We start from the raw sequence: 12,287 nt of genomic DNA, 5'->3' as shown, positions 1-12,287 counted from the left end.
GGAAAACAAGCCTGCTGTGATTTTTAACCCCTGTCAGATTTGGGCATTGATTGAGACATATTTTAATAATGAATGATCAAACATTAGCTGATGCAATTGCAGGTTATTTTTAAAGTGTTATTTTGTCAATAGTGAAGTGACAATCCATCTGGATGATGATTAGTTCCAGCTCTGAGCCATTATTTATAGGTCAGGACTCTCAAGTGGTTTCTTAACAACCAAAAATAGGGGGGCTATTATCTTTTGACAGCATGACTGCTGTTTGTTCCCCCTCAGCCAATGGGTTGATGCTTCACGTTCTGGAAATTATTTCAGGCAATACTTTTACTCTAGTTAGTTCACTGGAATTAGGTTAAATGTTGTTTACCCCATTTTGTTGAAAACTGAGAAACACGTGCGGGGTTTTACTGACACGTTTGCTTTTCCTGTGCTCTGTGGCAGTTTTTGTTTTTCCTAATAATGGAAGAGGCTTTCTGATTCATTCATTCATCCATTCCTGCAGCTGGGATTGTCATTTCTTTTAAGATATCACACACCTTGATCCTATTAGGAATGGCACTGTGCTAGAGAATTGCAATCTATTTCACATGTAGATTTCATATTCTCTCAGCATCTGAAGTTGTTCTGGTGGTGTCTGGTTTTTGTCTCATCCTTTACAAAAGCTGACCCATGTCACAGATTTTGATCAAACCTGGATGCAGTTCTGAATAGCTTATGTTTTTTGTGAAGGTTGAGTATGTTGTAGAGTATTTGAAATAGTTTTTCTAATTCCATTTAAACCGAGGTCTGCATTGCAGAACATGCTGGAGTCTCAGGCAAGATCATCTCCAGACCAACAGAATCATAACGAAAAGAAACTGCAAGAATGGAAATGAACAGGAACCAGTTACATGGTGAATTTCTTAATGGACATGTGTATACCAGTCTAATCTGCCATTGCACTGGAATAAAAGTGGAAGAGACCTACAACATACAGACCTATGCTAGTGTAAGTCATTCTGCTCTGCTGTAAAGTTCCCTGTGAAATAAATGTCTAGATCTCTGTCTGCTCAGGATTCTGGTGGAAATTACATTGCCATCCAAACCAATGCAGATTCTTCCAGTGTAAACATGTCAGGTGTCTGGAGCCTTAAAGATAAACTCCACGTGAACAACAAAATTAAGGAGACAGACATGTTTGCTGTTTTATTTTGGTCATGAAAAAGAAAAGATCTTTAGAAAAGATGTTTGAAGTTTAACAAAGACCACTAAATTGTCACTGCCTGGTACTTGTGGCATCATGTTCTCTTTTAAGTTTGTACAGGGCCAAGCACATTGTTGAATTGTGATTTGTAATAAAATTAGTCAGTTTTCAGGTTTCTCTCCCTTGTTTCTATTTAGTAATCTTTAATAACTGAATCACTCAAAGGAACACAAAGTAAGCAGTAATTTAGTATTGGTTTATTTCATTTCCATGCTCATACTTTTTGAAGTTCAGTGCTGTCAAGTTAATAGTGTGATAACAAAGAATTTTAAGCATATAATACAGTGAACTTTAAAATAACTGAGCTTTTTATTGCACTGTGAGGTTTTAAGTATACAAAAATATATGTAGTGCTTGTTTTTCACTAAGTTGAAAAATAGTTTCAAGGTGCACATGGTAGAAAATAATTCTCAGTATAAAATCTCTGTTTCAAAAAAAGATCAAGGAACCTCCTGAGAGAATTTTTATGAAAAATCTTGTTTAAAAGCACGTCAGAAACTCTCTGCATGTCAATGGTATAAGAAGCAAAACATATTAATGGAACATGACTTTTTACACCAGTCATGACCCCATGAACCTTGGCTAACCTTGGTTAACTTCTTATCCCTTATCTATTTCCTGGTTTAATCTACAAGAAAACAACATTAAAACCATAAAGTGAATCTTGCTGAATTTGGTGCATGTATATTTTTGGTCTACAGCCTGAGGTAAAACAACCTCATTACTATTTAAAATGTAAAATATAAACCTCTTCTTTAAAGCGGTTTCACAATCTTCATTGAAATATAATTCTAGAAAAAAGGAAAAAATGAATAAAGAATAAATAGAGGCAAAAGTATGTGCTCTACCTTTAAACTTGCGAAGTTTTATAAGTGACATATATACTACTGAAACAAATCACAGTATGTCATAACAGTATGTCAAAAACAGCTAAAGTACTTCATAGTTCCTTAATTTAGCTAAATCTATTCTATTTCACATGAAAGTAGAATGAAATGCAGTCCCCACAACTATCTTAATTCCCATAACAATGCAGTTTTAAATGATTTACAGGAATTAATTATCTGGTCTTTGCCTTTGATTTCTACTAGCCAACTTAAATCTTCTTTCAGTCAATACATATGTTATTTGTAATTGATGAAGAGACTGAAAGCTCTATTAAGTATAAAAAAATGAAGATCTAATAGCCCACTACTAAACTCCCCACTAGAACAGATTTAAAAGAAACTCTTGCCTGAGTAAGGAGTACAGGGCCACAATCTGCTATGAAGCCTAAATATCAGCCAGAGTTAAGCCACAACTGATGAGATGAACAGTAGGAGAATATTTCAAAATGCTTACCGGCAGGGAATATAGAAGGATTGCCACAAACAAGAGCACAATCAGCAGGATGATAATGCCTATGAAGACCCATTTAAATCTGCGCCACACTATAAATTTCATAGTCTTACATGGGTTTGTGAACCAAAGGAAGGAGGTTTCTGGTCGGCTGCAGTTTGAAAGAAACAATATTAATCACTTTAATAAACAGGGGTATTAAATACTTGTCTGAGAAATACAATGCAAGTCAATTAATAGTTAAAATATAGAACATAAATTATAAATAAACAAATGGTATTTGATTGGTAGAAACTGGCAGAGTTTCATTAAATTGGAACAACTATGCAGAAAACACACTGCATTTTATTCTGATAGGCATGGAAAGAGACAGAATTGGCTACTCAATATAAAATTTGTCAAAGTATAGCAGACAGATGACATAGCATTTACAAAATATGGCATTCATCAACTATATTTTCCAGTTTCTAAAGGCATAATAGCATTCTTCCAAGTACTTAAAAAAAACTCTTACTTTGGCATGTCTAATTTGGGGTTCATGTTGGGTTCATCTCTTCCTTTACCAGCTGGCCTTTCTTCAGCCTCTTTTTCATTGATGACTTCCAGAGTCATCTCCACTTTACCCTTTGGTAAATCAAGGCATGTTAAACATGTGGCATCATATTAGAAAAACATTTTTCTTAAACGTTAAATAAAATGTTTGCTTGGTTTTATATCTCTTCATAAACTTGTGGGTAAGCTCCTTTTCACGCTTTCTTCAGTTGCTACTTCAAAATGCATATCCAGACCATGACAATGTTACACCATGCTACCAAAGAGTCTGGAGTTAAAAAATATAGGTAGGGAAAGTGGTTTTGGAAGCCATCCCTAGTACAGATTCCTGGCTACTCACTGGCTGGTTCTTATGAGCAAAATAAAAGCTTATAATGTGAAAGAATGCTATTTGTCTTTTGGGTCAAGTGTGGGTTTGTATTCTTCTCATGAGAATTTTAACCTCGATTAAGCTCCCAGAAATATTTTTTAAAATGAATTCAATAAAAATTGCAGTTGGTGAATATCTGTCAATAAAAATGTTTGTCATTCTCCTCATACTGTACTAAGATTTATATGCCAGCTTCTAGAAAAAGACAAAATTATATGCATTTGAAATAAGTCTGATACAGAGCCAGAAGAGAGTAGTGGTAAACATATATTCTAAAGGGGTGATATTGTATAGCCTCATGAGAATACCTTTACTTACGAGCAGTCATGTAAGCTCAAATATACTGCTGCTATGTATGCAGTTACTCTCATGCACAAGCATTTTCGGTGCCAGATTCCTAGCCTGCATATTATAGAGAGTTCATAAAGCAAGCATAAGAAAATAACCATACAGCCAAAACACGTGAACCATCCTTTTCCACATAACATGGCCACCACCCTTTCATGGATTTCTGTTCAAAGAGTGAAGCAGTCTTGGGAGCCTTGTGAGAGTTGGTTGCCTTGTATTCTGGAATCATGTCAATAGTGCACTTCTCTGAGACTTTTGCTGGAATAATTGCGTTATGCAAATCAAGCTCAACAAAACCTAAGAAAGAAAAAAGCATGCTGTATAACATTGCTGGCTGGTGGGGCACACCAATTCTAGATAAAGCTTATTTGTGTTATGCGTCTTCCATTGTCAAACATGGGCATATTTGGGAAGTTCTCCTCATTATAAGCCATGTAGAAGAATACCAAGGACACCACTTACTAGAAATAAAATACACTGAAAGATACATTTGTATATCTAGAAAGAAACTACATGTATCTAAGCCTGTCCTGTTAATCTTGAATTGATACTGTCAATAAAATTCACAGAGCAAAATTCTCTTCTCAATTTTGCCAGTACAACCTCAGTGACTTTTAACTGAGAGTAGAATTTGCCCACTGTAAGTAACATAGTTAAAGAAAAAATATATTAAATAGAGCAACATTATGCACACAAGTTTATATAATGATATGATTTACCCATTTTTAAGCAACACCACCAATCTTTAGCTGTGTATTCAGCTTCTTGTAGCTGTTTCCTACCCCATGCAAGCTGGAGGCCAGCTCTGATCAGAACAGGAGCAATGTAGCAGATTCCAAGGAGCTATAAAATGCTTTTGCATAACACCTGACCTGTGTTCTGTGTCATCCAGTATCTGCCTTCAAGGCCAATATGAAAAATAGATTCAAGACAGATTTGAGATGTGTCAAAATGGTCTCATTACAAAGGTATGGATCTGAACAAGTTACCATGAGGTAAAAGAGAGTGGGAATTTGCCAATCATCACCTTCCTGGATGCATTCTCTTACCCAGTGGGAAAGGAAAATTAACCTGTGGTAAATTACCTTTTTGTCATTAGACACAAAGCTGCTATGAGTTAGCTTTCCTTTCTGTGGAGTAAGAGTGTGCACACAGGCAGTTACTGTGGAGTAGCTGATGCATGGTAAATCACTAGCCTCTTTTATAATGTAGTAACTTGTGTGCCCATTCTACAAGGCAAGGATACTATGCTCAGCAAAAAAGGGGGTTACTTTTTCTCAATATTTTAAATCGTTCTGTGACATACTAATACCAAGATACAGTATTCTAAGAAAGACAGTTTTAGTCAATTCCTTACTACTGTAGTTTTTGCATAATATTCTAAAGGCTTGGCTATACAGAGATAATTAATTCAGATTAACTGACCTAAGTGTGTGCATGCAAAGTGGATTAGTTAAATTGTATCACCATCTCTGTAGACACTCTTATGCTGAAATTAAGGGTGCCTGTACACATGCTCTGGAGTGGGGTGAGGATACATTTTAATTAGAGCCACGCTCAGGAGGGACAGTGTCTCATGAATTCAGTGTCCCATCGCAGTGTCTCATGAATTCAGTGTCCCATGTTTCAAAATAGCAATGGAGGTGTTTTGACTAAAGGTCATTTGACAAGCTTTAAAAGCACTCCTGTTCCACTTTGAAAAACAGGGGTGCTGAATACATGAGATGCTGTATTAATGAGATACATGAGATGCTGTAGATAAAACAAGTCTGCTCAGATGCTATTAGATTAGATAAATCAAGTCTGCTCCAATGTGTTCTAATCAGAACGTGTCAGAATACGTATATAAGCACCCTAAGTGACCTTAAATTAATTTAATTTACATTGTTGCTTATGTAAAGTAAGCTGAACTGTATTAAGGCTACTTTAATTCTATACTGATTCTTTGAAGAGAATTCTTTAATTCTTCAGAATGCATATACACAACTTTTCATGCAAACCTATCTGCTCATGCATGTTTTACACACTGCCATTTGTAGGCATGATTCAAGTTACACAACTGAAAAACAGCAGAGTTTGATTTGCCTGCCTAAACAGATTTTGATTTGTCAATATTACACCATTTGTAATCACAAGTAAGGAAAGCAATGCAAAACCTGTGTGCACAAAGACTGTATAAATACAAAATTGTACATACACAAATGGGTATGTGGTTCATTTTGAAAACTCATTTCTTTTGCTGTAACGTAAATTCATTCATTTTATGATCTCTTATGTTCCAACAATAATAATTCTTAAAACTGAAAATCATACCCAAATAGTCATCCAAGGAGAATTTGTCATTATCCCATATCTGAATAATTAGTTTGGGTGGGATTCTGAATTCTGTATTGTCAAGACTCCAAAAATGTTCCTAAGAGAAGAAAAAAATCAATTAAACACATTTTAAAGTATTACACATTTGAAAATGCAAGGCAGCCTTCTCCTGTCACCAGTGGATTCCTACAAGTGAATTTAAAGATCCAATCACGCCCTCCATAATAACAGAAACTTTATTTCAAACTAGGAGTGACGTCTCTGTAACAAAGAACAGAATTAAACCCAGTGAGACTGAAGGAGATTGTTTGAGTGAGTGTGGAATTAGGCCAAAAACTATGCACAGAACTCAATTCTGCTTTCAAATATGCACATACAACTGTATGGATTTTAATAGACAAGGTGAAAGGTAGCTTAAAATGCCTCTTTATAGGTTAACAGAGAGAATATAAACAAGATTTTTCATTACCTTACTTGTGTGTGAAACCTTTACAGAAGCTCACCTTTTTAGATATCATACAGAGTTGCTCAGCTGGAAAGTAGTCAAAAGGAAAAACAAATCTCCAGTTAAAATTCCCTTCACCATCCAGTGACCTGTAATGTACATCTGTTTTCTGCTTATTTTCTTCATTGCCAGGCATCCATCTGAAAGTAAGGTGAAAACGAATGGTCAGTGTGTACAGCTAACAAAATTGTGCTTGCCCCTGTTGCAACAGTACAGTGCAGTGATTACAAACATGAGGTGTAAGATTTACACCATGAGCCGCTCGTGATGGATAAGCAGCTACTTCGGGGGCTGTACGAAATTTTGCTGGCTGTTTTGTTTCAACTGTGTTTCAATTCATTTTGAGCCTGAAACAGCGAAATCGAAACAAAACGAAGGGCTTCAAAACAGCCTTGAAACAAAACAAGGCAAGTCAAAATGTTTCAAACTAGGTAGCAGCCAGGTAGTGGGAAACAGGGGAAACCCAGGGCTGTGCTCCCAGCAGCTCCAGGCTCAGCCAGGCAGGGAGCGCAGCCCTGGCTCTCCTCGCTTCCCGTGGCTGGGATGTGGGAAGCCAATCACAGTGCTGGGGAAGGGAACTGAGCCAGATCACTCAGTTTCCACCCCCAGCCCTACGATCAGGCTGGGGGAGCTAGGGAGTTCTCAGCTCCAGCCTGACAATCGGACTGAGGAAACAAACTCAGCCCAGTTGACTTTCTTTCCCCAGCCTGATCTAGTGCTGGGGAGGGGAACTGAGTAATGGGGCTCAGTTCCCTTCCCCAGTGCCAGGTGGCAGCACCGGCTTCCCTTCCTCATTTGGCAGGCAGATCGGGGGCTCGCAGCCCCAGGAAGACTGGCAAAATGGAACAGCTGTTTTGACTTGAAATGAAATTTGAAACAAAACGCTGTTCTGTCCAAACCTCGAAATTCAAGGAACAGTGCCATTTCACACAGTACTAATACTTAAGCCCATGTCTGGTATGGTCAGTTCCAGCAACATAAAAAGGGGTACCTTATTAGCAGGGATCTTGGTTTTCTCTTTACCAATAAAGAGGCATTTAAAAAATCCTAAATTCTCTGATTAAAAACCCCCAAATCCTTTTTTTTCCACAATTAAAATGAAACACCATGCCATATATCGGTATCCATTGAACACAAGGTTTTATTGATATATTTACAATTTTAAAGCGATCTGGAAGCCTACCAATGCCTCAATCATTATAATAAAATTAATTCTATATACTTATATATTATGACATTTGATTTTGTTTTTTTTTTATCATGCAAAATCAGAGCTCCCCCTGCCCCCTTCGCTCAGCAGGATGTGGATCCAGCTGTGGCTATCCCTCACACTGTTTTGTGGTGCCAAATAGCTGTTTTATGTGGGTGCCCTGCCCCTGCCCATGCTGTTGCCCCTCACTACCAACTCACATCTGGCCAGCCCTTGCTCCTACCCCACAGCCTAGGGTAACCATCCATCCCTAATTGGGTGGGATAGTCCTAGAATGGAAAACTCAAGTCCCAATCCTGGACTGCATGACTCCAGAACAGTGTTTGTCCGCGATTTGCACTGTCATGAAGGGATCTGCAGAAAATGGCAGTGGGTTGCTTTTGCAGGTGGGCAGTGTTCTAGCCTGCAAGGGACTGCTTGGGTCTGCCGGGAGTGGGATGGAGGGAGCATCACAAGCATGTGTGCGCCTGCATACATACACATGGCTGGGAATACAGCCAGGCAATGTCGAAAGCAGCTCCCTGCAGGTAAGTCTATGGGGGGAAAGGGCATGGCAGGGAGGAGGGGCAGATTGAGGTCCCCATGGTGAGGAAGGGAGTGCAGCAGGAACTTGGGGTGGTGCCCAGCCAGGGCAATGTGTGGAGCAGGACAGAGGCACAGGTGGTTAATCCAGGGAGCATGTGGGGGTGGGGAGTGACTCCCTGCGACTGCACTCATCCCCTGGGGAGGAATGGGGGGGCATGTGCCCCCTGATTTGTGTGCAGATGCAGGCTGCCCACTGTGGGCTTGGGACTCCCTGTCCTGCTGCCCTTTCTCCAGGAGCCCCACCCCACCATGGCAACCCACCTCCTGGCTGCCCAGCAGCAGAAGTGGCAGCATGGAGTTGGGCCCTTAGCTGCTGCTGGGTGGGCAGGTGGTGTGTCACTATGGTGGTGTGGGGCTCCTAGCAGATGGGCAGTAGGACAGGGAGCCCTAAGTCTACAGCAGCCAGCTCACATCTGCCTCTGTCCTTTAGCCATGCTGCCAGCGGAGGTGGTAAGGAGGAGGCAGGCACGTGTCCCACCTTTATATTTTAAAAGGTGATCACCCTACCACATGCCTTGGTCCTGCCAGTGCCCCTCACTCGCAACCCACAGCCTCTTGGCTCTGCTGGTGTCCCTCACTCCTGACACACAGCACCTGGCTTTACCACTACCCCTCACTCCCAACCCATAGCTCCCTGCCTTGCCGATTCCCCTCACTCCTGACCTGCAACCCCCTGTCTTCCCCTGCTCTGCCAGCAGGGCCCCCTCAGCTGCCCCTCACACAGACTCACAGGATGGTCCTCTGTGGGGACACAGTGGGGGATGTCCTCCAGCATGAGATGCATGCAACACTCCTCATGTGGAAGCACAGGCAGCAGTTGGGGCACCACATTTTGCCCCACACCGCCAGCTGGGGCTGTAGCTGCAGTGCAGTGGGGATAACTAGTGCCACATTCCACAGACGCAGCATTAAGCCAACCATGGCTCTGGCCCAGCCCATGCTGAGGGCAGCAGGAGGAGGGTGAGGGGCTACCAGCAGTCTCTGTCCCACCTGGCCTGGAGTGCAGTGGCTGTGGCTGCGGCTGCAGCATGTGTGGGTGGCAACAGAGTGAGTTTGGCCCTGGTGTGGACTAGAGAAGGAGGAGGGGACTCCTGTGGTACTTCCTGCCCCAGGTTGGGGCTCCCATGCTGTGCCAGGCAGCATGGTCATGGCCTTCCCTAGTTCTACCCCTCCACCTCAGCCATCCCACCCCCACCCCTGCCCCTTAGAGCATGGGCCTTGGCCTCTGGCACTGCTGGCCTGGTCAAGCAGCTCCCCAGCACCCTCTAAAGCCTACCTCCTTCCCCCACAAGAGGGGCAGGTGCCTCCAGGCTGGCCCCACTGGCAATAATGTGGAGCTGAGCTTGCCAGTGGTATGGAATGCTGCCTCAGACCCTGCCCCCTCCCCACCTGCCACAGCCCTAGAGACCAGACTCCTTTCCCAATGCTGGTAGGCATCTGCCCACATCCCCTCCACACACACACATATGACCCACATGGCCCCCCAGACAGTCCACAAGCCCTGACCCTCCAACCTCCCTGCCCCCCACAGACTTCCTTGTATCCAGTTGCCACAGCTGCTCCCACCACCCTGCCTGGCTGTATGCTGGCCATGTGTGTGTGCATGCACACATGCATGGGGCACCCTCTGCCTCCAACTGCCCTCCTCCCACCCCAAGCAGCCCCTCAAAGGCTGGAAGGCTGCCAGCCTACAGGGGAAACCTCACAGTTTCCTGCATTTTTCTTCTTTAAAGGGGAACATGCATGTAAAATCCATGTTCTTCCATGAACAGAAACCCCGGATCCCTGCTTATTAGTGACTGGCTTAAGCTATGAAGTCTCTATAGCCTAATATTTTTCTGCATCTAATCTAATGTAACTATGGCTATTTTCATTATTCATATAAATAATTTGGCCCTTTGTAAATCTTTGTAAGTACTTAGCTTCAATGCCAACTTGCAGCAGTGAATTATACTTACATGATGATACCACTGTATTTCAGAGTACCCATTGAAATGAGACAAGGGGCAAAACAAGTCTCACAAGGGGTTCATAGCAAGACAACAGCTGGGTGCCAGACTACCAAGCGTTGACCCTGAGATGGTGCAGAGTCACTTGGAAGGACTGAATGCATTTAAGTCGGCAGGCCTGGATGAGCTCCATCTGAGGGTACTGAAGGCACTGGCTGATGTCATTGCACAGCCACTGGCAAGAATATTTGAGCACTCATGGCGCATGGGCCAGGTCCTGGAGGACTGGAAAAGGGCCAATGCGGTCCTTATTTTCAAGAAGGGGAGGAAGGAGGATCCTGGCAACTACAGGCCAGTCAGTCTCACCGCCATCCTCGGTAAAGTCTTTGAAAAGATTATTAAGGCTTACATATGTGAGAGCCCAGCAGGAAAAATTATGCTGAGGAGAAACCAGCACAGGTTCATAGCAGGTAGATCATGCCTGACTAATCTAGTCTCTTTTTATGACCAGGTTACAAAGCACCTGGATGCAGGAGTCGGGGTAGATATCATTTACTTAGACTTCAGGAAGGCCTTCGATATGGTATCCCACCCCATACTGGTGAACAAATTAAGAGGCTGTGACTTGGATGATTACACAGTCCAGTGGGTGGCAAATTGGCTAGAGGGTCATACCCAGACAGTGGTGGTGGACAGGTCGGTATCGACCTGGAAAGACATGGGCAGTGGGGTCCCGCAGGGCTCGGTCGTTGGACCGGAATTCTTCAGTGTCTTCATCAGTGATTTGGACGAGGGAGTGAAGTGTACTCTGTCCAAGTTTGCGGATGATACAAAACAGTGGGGAGAAATGGACACATCAGAGGGCAGGGAATAACTACAAGCAGACCTGGACAGGTTGGACAAATGGGCAGAAAACAATAGAAAGCGATTTAACAAGGAGAAATGCAAAGTGCTGCACCTAGGGAGGAAAAATATCCAACACACCTACTGCCTAGGAAATTACCTGCTCAGCAGCATGGAAGCAGAAAGGGATCTAGGACTCCTAGTGGACTCCAAGATGAATATGAGTCTTCAATGTGACGAAGTCATCAGCAAAGCTAATGCCACTTTATCGTGCATCAGCAGATGCATTACAAACGGGCACTGGTCAGACTGTAGTTGGAATATGCATCCAGTTTTGGGCGCCACACTTCAAGAGGGATGTGGATAACCTGGAGAGGGTCCAGAGAAGGGCCAATCGTATGGTTAAGGGCTCGCAGGCCAAGCCCTACAAGGAGAGACTAGGGTACCTGGACATCTTCAGCCTCTGCAAGAGAAGGTTGAGAGGCGACCTCGTGGCTGCCTATAAATTCATCATGGGGGTGCAGAAGGGAATTGGTGAGGCTCTACTCACCAAGGCACCCCTGGGAGTTACAAGAAATAATGGCCATATGCTAGCAGAGAACAAGATTTAGACCGAAGTTAGGAAGAACTTCTTCACAGTTAGAGTGGTCAAAATCTGGAATGGGAGGTGGTGCTCTCCTCTAGCTCTGGGGATCTTTAAGAGGAGGTTGGATAGGCATCTGGCTGAGGTCATGTGAACCCAGCACTCTTTCCTGCCTATGCAGGGGGTTGGACTCGATGATCTATTGAGGTCCCTTCCGACCCTACCATCTATGAATCTATGAGACTTAAGTAATTTAAAACTCCCATTTAACAGTTCACTTAAGCAAGTCAGAGGTTGTTCACTCTTACCCTTTCACATAGATGTCACTCATTTCTTCCCCTGTGATACTTCTTTCATCCAGCACAACATCTTTGGTGTTCCAAATAATTACCCGCAGGATGTACCTAAGGGAGAATAGGATTGGGGAAAGAATGAATTGGCCATG

General features: G+C 42.7%; 1 protein-coding gene and 1 long non-coding RNA gene across 4 annotated transcripts in view; one reads left to right on the top strand and one right to left on the bottom strand.

Moving 5' to 3' along the window:
* The window catches only part of LOC149859935 (uncharacterized), a 29,551-nt gene extending 28,235 nt beyond the window's left edge, over positions 1-1,316 (top strand). The window contains exon 3 of one of the 2 annotated variants that reach the window (XR_016443680.1): positions 798-1,316. This is a non-coding gene — a long non-coding RNA (uncharacterized LOC149859935). Of the gene's footprint in view, positions 1-784 lie in introns of both variants that reach the window. The other variant, XR_016443679.1, reaches the window with a different exon arrangement.
* A 107-nt stretch (positions 1,317-1,423) lies between these two features.
* Positions 1,424-12,287, bottom strand: part of MYOF (myoferlin) — a 123,927-nt gene continuing 113,063 nt past the window's right edge. For both annotated transcript variants that reach the window (XM_090058807.1, XM_090058808.1), the window contains 7 exons: positions 12,151-12,246; positions 6,671-6,812; positions 6,165-6,264; positions 3,955-4,148; positions 3,096-3,205; positions 2,585-2,732; positions 1,424-2,034 (listed from right to left, as the gene is read on the bottom strand). In XM_090058807.1, coding sequence (XP_089914933.1) covers positions 1,999-2,034; positions 2,585-2,732; positions 3,096-3,205; positions 3,955-4,148; positions 6,165-6,264; positions 6,671-6,812; positions 12,151-12,246 — 826 coding nt within the window. In that variant the 3' untranslated portion in view covers positions 1,424-1,998. The remainder of the gene's footprint in view (positions 2,035-2,584; positions 2,733-3,095; positions 3,206-3,954; positions 4,149-6,164; positions 6,265-6,670; positions 6,813-12,150; positions 12,247-12,287) is intronic.

This window comes from Crocodylus siamensis, chromosome 7 (genome assembly GCF_052110815.1).
Source record: "Crocodylus siamensis isolate JL-2025a chromosome 7, ASM5211081v1, whole genome shotgun sequence".
Lineage (NCBI taxonomy): Eukaryota > Metazoa > Chordata > Crocodylia > Crocodylidae > Crocodylus > Crocodylus siamensis.
The sequence above is the reverse complement of the archived record's forward strand: the minus strand, read 5'-3'. Positions and strand labels throughout refer to the sequence as shown.